This window comes from Rattus norvegicus, chromosome 12 (genome assembly GCF_036323735.1).
Source record: "Rattus norvegicus strain BN/NHsdMcwi chromosome 12, GRCr8, whole genome shotgun sequence".
NCBI classification, from domain to species: domain Eukaryota; kingdom Metazoa; phylum Chordata; class Mammalia; order Rodentia; family Muridae; genus Rattus; species Rattus norvegicus.
The window spans coordinates 38,157,170-38,172,979 of NC_086030.1; the positions used below are offsets into that span (position 1 = coordinate 38,157,170).

General features: G+C 53.9%; 1 protein-coding gene across 5 annotated transcripts in view; it reads left to right on the plus strand.

Moving 5' to 3' along the window:
* Positions 1 to 15,810, plus strand: part of Abcb9 (ATP binding cassette subfamily B member 9) — a 46,204-nt gene that overhangs the window by 10,511 nt on the left and 19,883 nt on the right. For 3 of the 5 annotated variants that reach the window (XM_063271610.1, XM_063271612.1, XM_063271611.1), the window contains 3 exons: positions 8,545 to 9,219; positions 14,823 to 14,937; positions 15,318 to 15,448. In XM_063271610.1, coding sequence (XP_063127680.1) covers positions 8,631 to 9,219; positions 14,823 to 14,937; positions 15,318 to 15,448 — 835 coding nt within the window. In that variant the 5' untranslated portion in view covers positions 8,545 to 8,630. 5 annotated transcript variants of the gene reach the window in all.

Genomic DNA, 15,810 nt, shown 5'->3' on the forward strand with positions numbered 1-15,810 from the left:
TATGTGTGTGTGTGTGATTTCCTGTGTGTGTGATTTCCTGTGTGTGTGTGTATGTGTGTGTGTGTGTGTGTGTGTGTGTGTGTGTGTGTGTGTGTGGTCATGAAGTTGGTTCTGTCTTATCACCATGAATCCCAAAGACTGAGCTCAACTTCAGGTTTGGAAATGCCCCACTGAGCATCTCCACAGCTCTGACAGTTCTCGCTTATATTTTTCAATGCTATTAGATGTCTCAAGGTTCATTGTCATCTCAGCTTTCCCAAAAGTGATTCAGCCCTGCTCCCATTAGTGTTAACTGTGTGCCACTTCTGTGTGCCACCATTCCTGGGGAAGTGTGCTCACCCAGATAGGGAGCCAAAATACAGGCACCACCAACATCCAGCTTGGTGGGCCAGTGAGTTGTATTGGGGGTTACCTACAGAAGCAGAAATGATTCAGAAGACGGCCACATCACTTAAGCACACCCAAGCATGGGTAATAGCTCTCAAAGCGGGGAATTTGGGATTTGTCACACAGCTCACAGGCAATGCAGCAGGTTGGAGCATGCTTTGCAGGCAGCTCCACTGGTCTCATCCTCTTCTACACGGCTCACTGGTCTGAGAGTAACTCTCAGCGCTCTTTGTTGCCTATATATTGAGTTGGGATGGGGGGAGGGCATAGTAGATCTGATCGGCTTCAGGAACTTCCTTAGCAATTTGAGTTGTTTCCTTTCTGAGATCAACAAGCTTCCCTGTAGGGAGGACTGTCTCAGCTCCCTTTAGAAAAACCTGTTTTGTCAAGCTCCTTGTGTCTTGAAGAGCTTCTCCATTTGGTAGGGAATTTTAAACTTTTTTTTTTTCGGAGCTGGGGACCGAACCCAGGGCCTTGCGCTTCCTAGGTAAGCGCTCTACCACTGAGCTAAATCCCCAACCCCCAGCCTGCTTTTCTTACAGCCTCCAGGATCACATGGCACATGGGCTGACCTCCCACATCAGTCACCAGTCAAGAGAATGTTCCCACAGGCTTGCCGTAGGACAATCTAATGGAGGCAGCTTCTTAACTGAAGCTGTCAGACAACTGTAGTTTGTGTCACACTTAAAAAACTACCGTTGATTTGATTTTTTAAAAAAATTCTGCCTTTAATAAGGGTTTTAAATGTTTTCATCTCCCTTTTAGCACACCGCCCACCAGAGGTAGTGGGAAAGAAAGGTTATAGGATACGGGGGAAGTGGACCCGTTTAGAAATTGTTCTTTGGAGCAAATCTCATCTGCATTGTCAGGAAACCTGCAGCTCAGGTCACAGGATCCATTTGCAAATACTTATGAATGTATCAGGAGTCTAATTTTCTCGAGTCAGGATAACAAACACGAATCAGCAGTGATGGAACCACCTGGCAGAAACAGTCAGGCCTCAGCCAAGTCGGCACAGGTCAGCAGGAGTGACCAGCACCAACAGGGACACCCAGAGAAGTTCTTTGCCGTGCCTCTCTCAACGAAGTGAAGCAAAGATTCGAGACCCATGGTGCGTTGCAAAACTAGCCCTGCAAGCAAGTTCCCGTCACTGTTCATTGAGTCCTATGTCTACTTCCTTCAAACGTCTTGTCTCACTATGTGTCTTTTCTCAGTACGTGAGTCTGTCTTAACAAAATTCTACACGAGTCTGTGTCAGCTGACATCACTCTGCCAATCGGCCCAAGTCTGCAAAAATGGCAAAAAGCCACCAGAACACCACCCGAAGATTTACGGTGTGTTTCTCTCTATAGAGTCACAACAAACCAGCTCAACTGTGTTATGTAAGGCGAACCAATACATGAGTATCATTAATGAAGAATCATCACGTGTCCTTTTACGTGTTTACTCTACCAAAACATCTTTTCATCTTGTCTACTTCAGTGAAACGTTCCTTCACACCTTTGCACCAACAAAATGCCATCCAACACAACTGACTTTCTAAAGAAACCATAAATTTCTACCTCACAGCACTGTCCATAAACTTAATTATCCCTCACAGAATATTCTTCCTTCTAATATGTACAATAAATATACCTCTTATTTGGTATTTGGTTCCATATTTAGACTGTCCTTCCCGAAGGGCAGAGATCTTGATTGGGTCCTGCCCTCTCCCTCCCCCCCGCCTCTTGTGACAAGGTCTTTGTTGCCCAGCCTGGCCCTGAACTCCCCAGTTCAAATGATCCTCCTCCTTTAGCCTCCCCAGTACCCGGGCTTACAGACGCATAAAGCTATGCCCAGCTCTCAAATGCTTAGAATAGCCTAGGGTGTCCAGTAGGTGCTGGATAAAGACTTATTGGATGGATGAGTAAACGAATGAGGGTCATTATAACCCCACCACATCCTCCAGGGCTAGCAGGCTGCGCCTTCAAGGAAAAAAACCCGTTAAGGGAGTATTTGTGTCCCCTGAGTATGTGCACAGGCCTGGTCCAGGTGCAGAGCATCTAGCACTCAGGACCTAGAGCCAGGTAGGAGCTGGGTTTGTTGAAGATGCTGAAGCTCTGGGCTCAGACGGTCCCGGGTTCGCTCCGCCCTAGAAACGCCTACAACCCCTTGCCACAGAAGCTCCACCCCATTCTAGAGGATCCGCCTACTCCTAAAGATCCTCCCACCTTGAATGTCCCACCTACATCTCAGGCTCCACCTCACCAGGGAGGTTCCTCCGGCATCTTGCCCCGGAAGCTCCGCCCCGTCCTCGAGGCTGTATTCTCACCCCCAGGATATCCCGCCTACTTCCCCTGAAGCTCCGCCCCACTAGGGAAGTTCTTTCAGCCCATTTTACCCGAGGCCTTTTACTGAAGACTCCGCCTCTCTCCGCTTTCCCCCCCCCAAGGCTCCTCCCTACCTAGGATGTCCCTCCCACTTTCCCTGAAGCCCCGCCCATCCAGGAGGCCTCGCCGGCTCCTTCTCAGAGGCCCCGCCCTACCCAGGATGTCCCGCCTACTCCGGTGAAACTCCGCCCCCGGCGCCGCCCGCCTGTCAGCGGGCAGCTGGGCTAGGCTCCGACCTTGTAGCGGCGCAGCGCCGGCTCCGAGCAGAGCGGTGCTCAGCGCGGGCTCAGTGAGAGGCAGGATCCTGTGTCTCTGCGTCCCGGGCACGGCGCGTCACCTTCTGACGACTCACCTGGTGGCAGGTGGCAGGTAAGGGCCGCCCCCAGCTCTGCGGAGCTCGCAACGGGAATTCGGCTGTTTTTTTTTTTTTTTGACCCTTCTGCGACGCGGTCTGTAGGTACCTTGCGGGGAGCGTTTGGAGGAGACCCTGGAGGCCTGTGGCCGGGTATGGAGCCGGTGGCGACCTCTGAGGGCTGCGAACGCCAGGCCTGGCCTGAGGCAAGCCTTCCCTGCCATCAAGCGGGCCTGTGCGATCCCAGGAGGCTCCTCCTCGCTCGCCTGAGTTAATTGAGATAGCAGCAAGCGTGGCTGACACTTCCCTGCCCTCCGCCCCACCCCCTGGAGATGGGTGGCCTCCATGCCCCTGCTGCAGATGGCATGGGGACAGGTGTCAGGACTGCCTCGGTTTGCCACCAGGTTCCCTGAGGCCACCTGGGGTCGCCCGACGGAGTGCCAGTCACAGCAGTGGGATGTGGTGGCCCGAGTAAGGGCGGGAGTCAGGTTGGAGCCATGTGGACCCAGCCTGGGTGTGTCATGTTCTCCAGAGATCCCCCACAGCAACAAGGCAGTCAGTGCCAGCTGAGAGCAGCAGCGACCGGCCTCTCCAGGGCTGGGCCCTGGGAATGACAAGCCTGCCGAGGGGTGAATGGAAGCTACTTGAGCCACCCGAGGCAGGCAGGACCTTTTTCTGCAGTTCCTGATTAGACTGAGCACACCTTTCCTCCCCCTCCTCCTTCTCCTCCTCTACCTCTTCCTCCTCCTCTTCCTCCTCCTCCTCCTCCTCCTCCTCCTCCTCCTCCTCCAACAGAGGGTAAAATGTGGGGTTTCCCTCGAGCTGTAATTGGCATGGTGACTTGTGAGCCTCCCAGGGCTCTGGGTCACAGAGCTGGGAGGTACAGGCACCAGAGAAGACCCAAGATGGGTAGTAATGACAGGAACTTCTCTCCTGCTTGTCCCCAACTACCCTTACTTACAGTGGACAGTTGTAGGTACTCCAAGCTCTACCTCCTCCAAGAATAAAAAAAAGCCTTCTCAAAGCCCCCCTGTGGTTGGGATGTAGCTCAGCGGGAGAGCTCTTACCTAGTATGACCAAGGTCCCGAGTTCCACCCCCAGCACCAATACAAAACACAACCCAGTGGGGCAGGGGTCACTTGCCAGTCGTGTGCCTTGTCTTAGCATTTGGGCGAAGGCAACTTGCCTTGTCTTCCTGGATCCTTTTGGCCCCTGAGCAAAGCCTGTGCTTCCTCTGGCCACCATCTTGCCCTTGTCTCGTGGGCCACGCGTATCACCTGTGTGCCCACAATTTGTCCTCCAATTCCACCTAGCTGTGCGTCCTCAGAGTCCGGGCACATGGAGGCTAGGAATGTGGTCCCTTAGCAGCCTTTTTGTCCTCAGCTTCTAGCCTGACTGTGCGACTGTGGCCTTCCCACTGTGCTCTGCTCAGTAGTTTATTTAACAAGAGTAACCTGCCATCCCACCCTCGCCCCAGGATTAAAACCTGCCCTGACCTGAGTTGGCTTCTGATCCATGGAAACTTGCAGTAGATGAAGGCAGCTCCTGGGAGGCAGGGCACCTAGGGACTATGGGTACTCTGCCTTGGATGACCCCTAGACCCCTAGACAAGCCTCTCTACCTCCCTTCCCAGCTTCATTTTTGTCACCTGCAAAAGTGTTTCAATTAGCCTCCGATGTTAGCATCTGGAGTGATCTTTCCAGAGGACATGAGCACTTGGGGACCCCTAGGTGTGGGCACCTGGCTACTTGGGCTGTTGGGGTGTCAGGAAGAGATCTCCCCAAGACTGACAGTCAAAAGGACGGAGGCTGGTTAGCTCCTGGCCCTCAGGCTAGCTCCCCATTTCCGGCTGATCTTTCTGTCTCACTCCTGAGCCTTGGCCCCTTCCTAGGGGCCATAGACCCCTGGTGCCCACCCCAGGAAGGCAGTAGTCGGGTGCCTGGCAGGCCTGGTGAAGCCAGCACTTGCTTGGCAGGAGGCCTGGGGTGGCGCTAGGCCAGGAGCTTCCCTTCTTGGGCTCCGAGTGGAGCTCACCCACTCATACTCCCTGAGGCGTCTGCATTGCAGCAGACTGAGCCCAGGAGCTGCATTGGCAGCTCGGACCTAGCAGGGACTGAGGAAGGCCGGGGAAGGGAGACTGCCTGTCTCACTCCTCTCTGCCCTGACCCCACTTGGCCCCGGCTCCCTTTGGAAAGGCAGATGCTGACTAATCAAGCTATGTCTGTCACACACTCCAATCTGCCCGGCAGTGCTGGGATGACAAAAAAAATAAAATAAAACAACCCCCTCTGAGGCTTGGGCCCTCCATGCCATCTCTGCACCTCAGATCCTTTCTTAGCAGCATCAGGGGGCCCGTCCACCTGGAAGGGACCGTCATCAGGTAAACAGGCACGGAGCACAGACTTTGGAGCTCGACCTAGCTGTGTGACATGGAGCAGGTCTTTTGTCCTCTCTGTGCCTCGAGTGTCTATACTGTACAATTTAGAATATATTCCATGGGCATCTCACGGTGCCACGCTCCCACTGTTGTCACCTCTGTCTGAGCAACGTCGACTGTTTTTCTTAAAGGAGCACGTCCTGTCAGTGTTTGTTGTACTCAGAAGTGACACTAACCACTCTGCTATTCACCAGCTGTGGGCTGTTGGGTAAAGTCTCCTCTAGGCCTCATTTTCACAGAGATGATGGCAGTGCAGACCTCACAGCGACATCTTGAGGAAGAGCTAACACACGAAAGCAGGTGGTGCAGGGCCTGGCTCATTCCATAGGCACGCGATGCAGGTATTAGTCGCCAGACGTGCAGTGTGCACAGGTAGAGGACGCTGGTGCCGGCGGAGTCCTTCACACAGGGTCTCTTTAGGTTTGGGCCCATGTTGGCCGAGTGAATGGAGCAGGTGACTTTGTCTTCCAGTGCCACGGTTTCTCCAGGTGTCAATGAAGCTGCAGACAAACTGACCTCATGTAAAAGGTTAGATCCCTCTACAGTTCAAAGTCAGTCCCCACGGTGTGGCCTCCAGAGCAACGGGAAAGGTGTCCCTCAGGACTGAGGGTCCTGTCACTCAGTGCTGCCACCCCCCCCACACACACACACAGGGCTCGGAGCGTTGCCCATTTTACTGATAGGACACCATTGCTTCCTCCGAGGGAGATCTGATCAGGACACAGTCAGTTCTCAGGGTCAGCCCCAGCCAGGTCCTACACCTACCCTAGACAAACTCCACCCCCAGCCCCAAGATCCACACCTTGTGTCCCTCAAGCTCTGGGCTCTCCTAGGCCCTAGTGAGTCCTCGGGGATCCCATGTGGGAACATCGGTGGAGTGGACAGCAAAAACCAAGAAAAAAATAAACTAGGTCTAGAGCTAGGTGTGAGGGCCAACCCAGGCTGGATCTGAAGGCTGGAAACTTCCAAGCAGAACCAAAGGTCTCTGGGTTGCTATGGCGCCCGAGAGTGTGAAAGGTGAGTTGAGATACACTGTTCACCGTTGCTATCAGCAGCAGTTGCCGTGCCAGGCCTGATATCTGGTCACCAGACTTCACTGCCACCCCGTGCAACTGAGACAGTGAAGCCTCCAATGGCCAGACTCCAGAAGACTCTGTTGAGCTCTGCTAATCTGAGCATCACCTCCTCGGTGGTGGCAAAGTCCTCCATGTGATCCTTCCCAGTGCCTGAGTCCTCCTTGCCCTCCTCAACGAGAAAGGATACAGCCTTCCCTCAGGGCCCAGCCTTCTCTTCCACCTGTCCAAAATGCTTTCCCAGTGTATCCATGGGGCTGATTCTTTCCTGTCTGTCTGTCTGTCTGTCTGTCTGTCTGTCTCTCTTTCTTTCTCTGTGTCTCTGTCTGTCTGTCTGTCTGTCTGTCTGTCTGTCTCTCTCTCTCTCTCTCTCTCTCTCTCTCTCTCTCTCTCTGTGTCTGTTAGACATTAAACCCAGGGCCTCACTCACACATAGGCAAGCATTCTGCCCCTGAGTTAAGCCTACACTGTATACTTAAATTTGACACCGGGTCTCACTAGGTTGCCCAGGCTAGCCCTGAACTTGCCAGCCTCCTGCCTTCCTCAGTAGCTAGAATTCCAAGCCTCAAGCCACCAAGCCTCGCTCCCCCTCACCTCTTCCGAGTCTTGTGCCTGTGTTTCCTCCCATTTACCCCCCTCCTTTCGCAGGCTTCCTTCTTAGCATTCAGGGCCAGCCATCTCTGTCTTTTAAGATTTATTTTTATTTTATGTGGATGAGTATTTTGCCAAACGTATGTGTGTATACCACATGCATTCCGTGCCCAAGGAGGCCACAGGAGGATGTTGGAGCCTCTGGAATTGCCATTATAGATGGTTTTTAGTTACCACGTGGGTGCTGGGAATCAAAGCTGGGTCCTTTGGGAAAGCAGCTGGCCTTAACCACTGAGCTGTTTGTCCGGCCCCGTCAGTCCCTTTTAAATCTCCCTCCTCTACAGGAGGCCATCTTCACAGGGGCAGGGATCTTGTGGTCTGTTTTCACCGTTTCTTGTTTCTCTTTGTTGTCCGTGTGCACACCCAAGCGTGTTCATGTGTATCTGCGTGCGTGCACACGAGTGAGCCTCAGAGGTGGATGCCCGCTATCTCTCCATTGCTCTCCACCTCCTGAAAATGATTGTTTTTATTTATGGGTATGTGTATGTGCCTGCATGAGTTCGTGTGTACTACGTGCATGCAGCAGCCTGTGGCGTCCAGAGGGCAGGGCATCAGGTCCCAGGGAGTGGGGAGTACAGGTGGTTTGGGCCACCTGATGTGGATGCTGGGTCCTCTATGAGCCCAAGAGTTAACAACTGCTTGTAACGGTGAGCCGTCTCTCTAGTCCTCCGTCTTCTGTTTTGAGACAGGGTCTCTCACTGAACTTGGAGCTCACTGATTCTGGCTGGTCAGTGAACTCCAGGATCCACCTGACTCTGACACACATACCCTACCCCCTGGGAGTCATAGACGAGTTCATTCTGTCCGGCATTTGTGGGTTCTGGAGGTTTGACTCAAATCCCCATGCTCACACAGCGAGTTCTCTGCCCATTGAGCCATTCATTTTCCCTAGACCGTGTGTGTGTTGTGTGTGTGTGTGTGTGTGTGTGTGTGTGTGTGTGTGTGTGTGTGTGTGTGTAGTGTCTGTCTCTCTCTCTGTAGCCCAGTCTAACCTCAAACTCAAACTTGGCACAGCCCTCCCTGCTTCCTTCAGTTTCTGGAGTGGAGTGTGGGGATTGGAGGCCTAAGTCACCACACCTGGCTCAATTTTTGTTCATTGCTAAATCCCAAACACAAGGAACAGGGTCAAGCCTACAGCAGATGTCAAGCATTCCTTGCACGAGAAGAACCTCCAACATCGCAGGAAATCACTATAACTCCTAGGCTCTCTCGGGGTGGTGCAGCCCTAGGAACACAGCTGAACCCCTCGCCCTGATGCTTTCTGTTGCCCCGCAGGTGTGGCCTTACCCGGCTGTCAGTGATGGCCTTGCCCCGGTGAGCCAAAGCCTGCCCCTGTCACCCGCCGGCCGCCAGCCAGCAGGATGAGGCTGTGGAAGGCGGTAGTGGTGACGCTGGCCTTCGTGAGCATGGACGTCGGCGTGACCACGGCCATCTATGCCTTCAGCCACCTGGATCGCAGCCTGCTGGAGGACATCCGACACTTTAACATCTTCGACTCGGTGCTGGACCTCTGGGCTGCCTGCCTGTACCGCAGCTGCTTGCTGCTGGGGGCTACCATCGGTGTGGCCAAGAACAGCGCTCTGGGGCCACGGCGCCTGCGGGCCTCGTGGCTCGTCATCACCCTCGTGTGCCTCTTTGTGGGCATCTATGCCATGGCCAAACTGCTACTCTTCTCAGAGGTGCGCAGGCCCATCCGGGACCCATGGTTCTGGGCGCTCTTCGTATGGACCTACATCTCGCTGGCTGCCTCCTTCCTGCTGTGGGGGCTGCTGGCCACCGTGCGGCCGGACGCGGAGGCCCTGGAGCCGGGGAACGAGGGCTTCCACGGTGAGGGTGGGGCCCCTGCTGAGCAGGCATCAGGGGCCACGCTGCAGAAGCTGCTGTCCTACACAAAGCCTGATGTGGCCTTCCTAGTAGCTGCCTCTTTCTTCCTCATCGTAGCGGCTCTGGGTAAGTGGGGTCTTGGGTCTGACCATGCTGGGCCTTGGTCTCCAGGGACGCACTGCAGGCTGCTTAGCAACCTCTTCGCTCTCAAACGTGTAGCTATTTACTTAGGTGGTTTACACCACCCTGAGACCCAGAAGGAACGGATGCGGTGTCTTCTCCTGCATCTCAGCATTTGAGAGGCTGAGGCAGGAGGATTGTTGAGAGTTTGTGGTCAGTCTAGGCAGAGTAGGCCTCTGTGTCAAAAATATAAAGAAAAGGGCTGGAGAGATGGCTCAGCGGTTAAGAGCACTGACTGCTCTTCCAGAGGTCATGAGTTCAATTCCCAGCAACCACATGGTGGCTCACAACCATCTGTAATGGGATCCGATGCCCTCTTCTGGTGTGTCTGAAGACAGCGACAGTGTACTCATAGATATGATAAATAAATCTTTTTTAAGAATATAAAGACGGGGTTGGGGATTTAGCTCAGTGGTAGAGCACTTGCCTAGCACGCGCAAGGCCCTGGGTTTGGTCCCCAGCTCCGAAAAAAAGAAAAGGAAAGAAGATGTGGAAAGGCAAAAGTTTAGCTAATTCTACCTGATTGCCCGCATTGTGGGGCCCAGGGCTAGCTACAGGTTATAGACTTCATGTGGGCCGGAGACCTGTTTATTCCCTCATCTCATGTGCACGCACACGTATATGTGTTCTTGTGTGTACACAGAAGTCAGCGCGTGTGTCTTCCACCTTATTTCTGAGACAGGATCGCTCGGTGAACCTGGAGCTCACTGATTGGCTAGAGGAGCTGTCAATCTGCCCAGGATTCTCCTGTCTCCACCTCCTCAGCGGTGGGATAAGCACATGGGGAGCCATCTCCCCAGCAAGCCCTCGCCCTCTCTCTCTGGTGTTTCCCAACGTAACTCCCAGCATATCACCCCTCACCTGTGTATTCTGTTGGCATTCTTGTTTGTTTTTCCAACGTCTCCTGGACATCCGCCCCCCAACATTATTTTCTTTGGCTGCGTAGAATTCTACTGTGTGCTGTAGCATACATCCTTCCCCGTCTGTCTCCTGTTGTATGAGCTCATCTTGTGTGACTGAATGGAGCTGAAGGGTGAAGTGTGTCTTGGTTTGAAAGTTGAGTGTCTGGCGCTGTAGGTCATGGGCAGGAAGGTGCTATTGGAAGGTTGAGACTCCATAGCTTCTCCCACTGGCAGGGCCTGGGATCTCAATGAACTGTGTGACCTGGGGTAAGGCTATCAACCTTACTGAACTGTACTTCTCTCTTCGGGGGAATGGCTAGCATAGGGCTTGGTATGCTGAATTCACAGGGACAGAACCTGGGGGCAGTGACACAGAGTATTCTCAAAGAAGGGTCAGTGAACCTGACCTGGCAGATGCTACCACCTTTTCCTTCAAGCTCCCTCTTCCCCCCCAAGCTCTCCCTCACACCCTCCCGTCCCCTCAGTTCCTCCCTTTAGAGTCCGTGTGATATGAGACAGCTACTCAGCCTCTGCTTGTTGGTTTCTGTGTGTGGAAAGCAGGGGTACAGTCCCCACTTCAATCGGCTGTGTGTCGCTGTGACAGAATGCCCAGGACAACGGCTTGAAAGGGAAGAAAGGTTAGCTTGGCCTGTGGGATCCGGTTCCAGCTATGGTTGTCTGGTTCATGGATGTCGGGCCTACAGTGAGCAGAATATCATGGCCAGAGTGTAGTGGAGCAGGGCTGCTCAATTCATGGTGGCCAGGAAGAAGAGGCACAGGTAGATGAAGGGGGAAAGAGAAAGGCATACCTGACATGACTAAGCCCAGCCTCCTAATGTTTGCACCAAGTCCCAGAAGGGAGCCATCCTCCATCACACAAGATTTTGAGGGGATGTAAAGTTTAAATCACGGTCCCCATGGTGCTGAGGGACAGGGTGGGCCAGTGAGCTAAAAAGATAAAATGTCTCCGATAAATCTTGGCCCATCAGGGTTGGGGATTTAGCTCAGTGGTAGAGCGCTTGCCTAGGAAGCGCAAGGCCCTGGGTTCGGTCCCCAGCTCCGAAAAAAAGAACCAAAAAAAAAAAAAAAAAAAAAAAAATCTTGGCCCATCCCGGGGAGCACGTTAGCCTTGAGCAGCTGTGAACTCCAGGCTGACCCTTTCAGTCTAACCAGGTCCCTGCTTGGGTAGCCATCTTGGATTTATCTGACTGACCTTTGTATGCACCTCAGCCATTGTGTTGGTGCTATTGCCAGGTGTGACTCACCAGGATGCTGATCGCTGGCACCGGATGTCACTCCATGACCTTGTCGCTATGCCTATGGTGGCCCTATGTTGCTGTGGCATTGCGCAGGGAGCACAGATGTACTACAATGCCTCTGAGTTCTGGCAGCCCTCAGGGCTACATCAGGCCAAGGGCCTAGCAAGCTAAGCCTCTGTTTCTCACCCTACAGGGGACTGTGGAGCTTGTGAGTGCTAAGAGAGGCGAGCAGGGTGCCCAGCATGGGTGCAGTCTTCAGTCCACAGGCATTCACCTGTGCCGACCCTTGTCTGTGCCCCCGTGACCTAAATTCAGAAAAGCCACTGAGTGAGGAAGTGCCTTAGCGATCTGGCACACCTCTCCCGTGGTGTGTGTGTGTGTGTGTGTGTGTGTGTGTGTGTGTGTGTGTGTGCGCGCGCGCACGCGCGCGTGCGTGCGTGTTTATCTGAGACTGGTTCTCACTATATAACCCTTTCTGCACTAGAACTCTCTCTGTAGACCAGGCTGGCTTTGAACTCACAGAGCTGGAGATCCACCTGCCTCTGCCTCCAGAATGCTGAGATTAAAGTTGCCCCGGGCATCAACATTGTCTCTTATTGTAAAGATTCTTTTTAATTTTATTTTCTGAGACAGGGATTTTGTTTTTATATAGCCCTGGCTTTCCCAGAAGGATCTTTTATCGTTTTTAAAATCACATTTTAAATTTATTTATTCATCTGGGGAAAGGGCTGGTTGAGCAGATGCCGTGCCCTGTAAGTGGTGCTCAGGGGATTACTTAAGAGAGTCAGTCCCCTCCTTCCACCATGTAGGTCCCAGCATGGAACCCGGGTTGTCAGGCTCGGTGGCTAGAGCTTTACCCACTGAGCCATCTCACCAGCTCAGGATTCTTTTCTGTTTCCCATTTTATGTTTGTGTGTGTATGTATGTACCCGGCCCTTGTGTGGACGTGTGCAGAGGCCAGAAGCTGATGTCAGCTGTCTTCCTCGGTCACCTCCACCTTGTCTTTTGAGGCAGGGTCTCTCACTGACCCCGGAGCTCATTAATTCAGTGGGCTGGCTGGCCAGTGCCCGTCCCAGAATCAGCCTGTCTCGGCCTCCCCAGCGTGGAGTTAGAGGCACCATGTCACCACGCCGAACTGTTCACACGGGGGCCAAGGATCTGAACTCAAGCTTGCACAGCAAGCACAGTCCCATCTTCTTAGCTCCTGGTTATTTGTGGTTTTGCCTTCAGATGACCTCACGTAACCCAGGCTGGCCTTGAACGCCCCAGCTCCCTGCCTCCACCTCCCAAGTGAGATGATAGGCAAGCACCACACCACACATGGCTGGCTTTTGCTATTGGAGACAGGGTCTTATAGCACTGAAGGTGACCCCCTCAACTCGAAATCCTCCTGCCTCAGCTCCCAGGCAGTGTAGAGCAGGATTCTTTCATTGAGTTTCATTGGCATCCCTACTGTACAGAAACGTGGGCAAGCTCAGAGCTCCAGTCTCCTACTCTGTGGAAAGAAGTCATTTCCACAAATAGCAAGAACAAAAATACCAAGCCCGTAAGAACACCGGGTGACATTTGGGACTTGGAGGAGATAAAGGAACAGATGTCTGAGGTAAGATCTGTTCTAGGCAGAGGGGTCAGCTGTGCACAGGTCCTGAGGCAGGAGGAACCTGGTTGTTTAAGAGGCACTGAGGCTGGCGAGGCAGGTAAGTGAGGTGAGGCAGAAGCCCCGTGCCTTCCTGCGTGGTTTGTCATGAGCCTTCGCAAGGACCTTGGCTCTGACCCTGAGAATGCTGGGAGCGAACAGGCTGTGTTGAGCTGTGATGGCCAAGATCTGAGTTGTGTTCAAAAGTGGAGAGCAGTCCCCAAGACAGTCCAGGCAAGATGGGTGACTTAGAGCAGGCGAACTACTGAGGCAGCAGCAGAGGTCAGAGTTAGGAAATTCTCTGGAAACCTAGTGTAGAATTTGGAGTGCTTACAGATTCCTCAGAAGAGTTTGCCCTCTACCCCCAGCACCCAAGACCACGCAGATCATCATAATCAGAATTCCACAAGGTTTTCTTCCCTGTGGGTAAACTGAGGCAGAGTTTCAGCTCAGGTAAAAGCCAGCTGTATGTAGCTGGAAACCCCATCTGGCCAGAGTTAGCTGTTCTTGCTCTGCTCCTCGTCCGGCAGAGGGCGCCATTTCCCCATGGAAGGCCAGAGTGCAAGCCGACGTGTACCGTAGAACCTGTGTCCGGCCTCAAGGCCAGCTCAACCTAAGCAATTTGCAGCAGTGAGGACTCCCGGGAGAGACAGAGACCCAACTTTAAGGGGCCATGCTTCCGCACTGACCGTTTTGTGAGAATGAGCATTGCAGAATCCTGGGAGGCAGGTGCTTTGGAGCACGGGAGGGCTAGCCCAGGGCCAGGACTCCGCTCTCTCCCCAGCGCAGGAGAGCAAAGGGTTGGTGAAGAGAGGGTTGGTGTCTGCATCCAAGAGAGCATAGCAGGGTCCTCAGAGAAGAGGAAGTGTGCCCACCCCTCCCAAAGCTCATCCCACACCTCCCCAGGGCAGCTTCAGGAAAAGAAGGGCAGGGCTTCTGAGTGAAACACACCTCAAAGCCCCACCTCCTACATAGGAGATCTCCAACCTGTATGAACTTGTGTTGAATCTCAGCCATTCTTCTTCCTTGCGCCGTGACCCACTGAGTCAGCAGGGCGAAGACATAGGAAGCCTGTGGATGAGAAATCACCCTACCAGCCATAGAGCGTCACCCCTCAGAGGGGTGGGACCAGCACAGCCTGGAGCCACACTAGCAAAGTCTTCCTGGTTCTGGAAGGTGAACTCCACACCTGAAAGAAGGAAGTGACCTCTGGCATTCCCTCAGCTGAACTTTGTGGCCTACGTGGAATGGGTGATGTCCAGACCCATGACAGGCCCTACTCTGGAGGGAATGAGGTGGCTTCGAATGCTTGCCGCCCAGGTGTCCTCAGTGTCAGCCCAGGCTATGGACATGTGTCACGTTACGGGTTCTCTGAAGGGAGGTGCATTCCCTTTCTTCTCTGGGTTGACCTTGGCTCATGACCCATCTTGGAGGCAAGTCATGGCTTAGGCATGAGATGGTAGGTCGCATGGCATCCACCCTGGAAGCAGAGATAAACGCTGGTGCTAAGCTTGCTTTCCCCGTTTTATTCGGTCAGGGACCCCAGTCCATGGAATACTGTAGCCCACATTTATGATATGGCCACCAGTCTTAGAAACTCCCTACAGCCATGCCCAGAGGTTTGTTTCCAGAAGGTTGACAGTTTAACCACAGCAGGGGCAAGCAGGCATCGAAGAACAGGCCTCGGGTTGGGTGAGCAGAGAAGGGCGGCTGTGGGCTCCCCGCGCTGAGCCTGCCCTGTCTCCCCCACAGGAGAGACCTTCCTGCCCTACTACACTGGCCGGGCCATCGACAGCATCGTCATCCAGAAAAGCATGGACCAGTTCACCACGGCCGTCGTCGTCGTCTGCCTGCTGGCCATCGGCAGGTAGCCACCCAACCCATACATGGCACTCCTGCAGGAGGGAGGGCAGGAGGGTGCAGGACCGGCCCAGCACCGCGGCAACCTCCCAAACTGACTTGGAACCCTTTGGTTGGGCCACATCCTAGAGCCATACCCTCTTGACTCTGAAAATGGCTCCTGTCCCTGGCTGTTTTATGAATATATAGCCCAAAGGACTGGCTTTCTATACTGTTCTAGAAGGGTCTGGCTGACAGTGTTGAGTCCCTTACCCCTGGGGAGTCTAGCCCCAGATGCCATCCCTACAGAGTGGCCTGTCCTCTGTCCCTGGGGAGGAAGGGGGCTGTTGGTGGGTGGCGCTGCCTGCCGGAAGGACACCGGCTATACCGTCTCTCATCTGCAATCAGCTCATTGGCCGCAGGTATTCGGGGCGGCATTTTCACCCTCGTATTTGCCAGACTGAACATTCGCCTTCGCAACTGTCTCTTCCGCTCCCTGGTGTCACAGGAGACGAGCTTCTTTGACGAGAATCGCACAGGTTGGTCCTCCTGGGGACTTTGGGTGTCCAGGGTGAGCTAGCTTCCTGTGGGGCCCTGACAGCAGCCTGGCTTACCACACCAGCACGTCGTCCTGTGGTCCAGTTCAGGGTGGATCCCTGGGACACCAAGCTGCCTGGTGACATTTTTGGTGTGAGTTGGGAACACCACGGGACCCTGTCCGGGCCTCTTGAAGCTCTCTGCAGTAACCAAAGCCTCTCTTGTCTTGTGAAAACCCAGGGGCCAGTGCTGCCCAAGGGTGAGGCCCACAGAGGCCCAGTTCCTGTGGACCAAGTGATGGGGAGAGCCAGCAGGGAGAAAATAGCATGTCCACCAAGTCCCAAGCACTGGGCCAGTCCACACC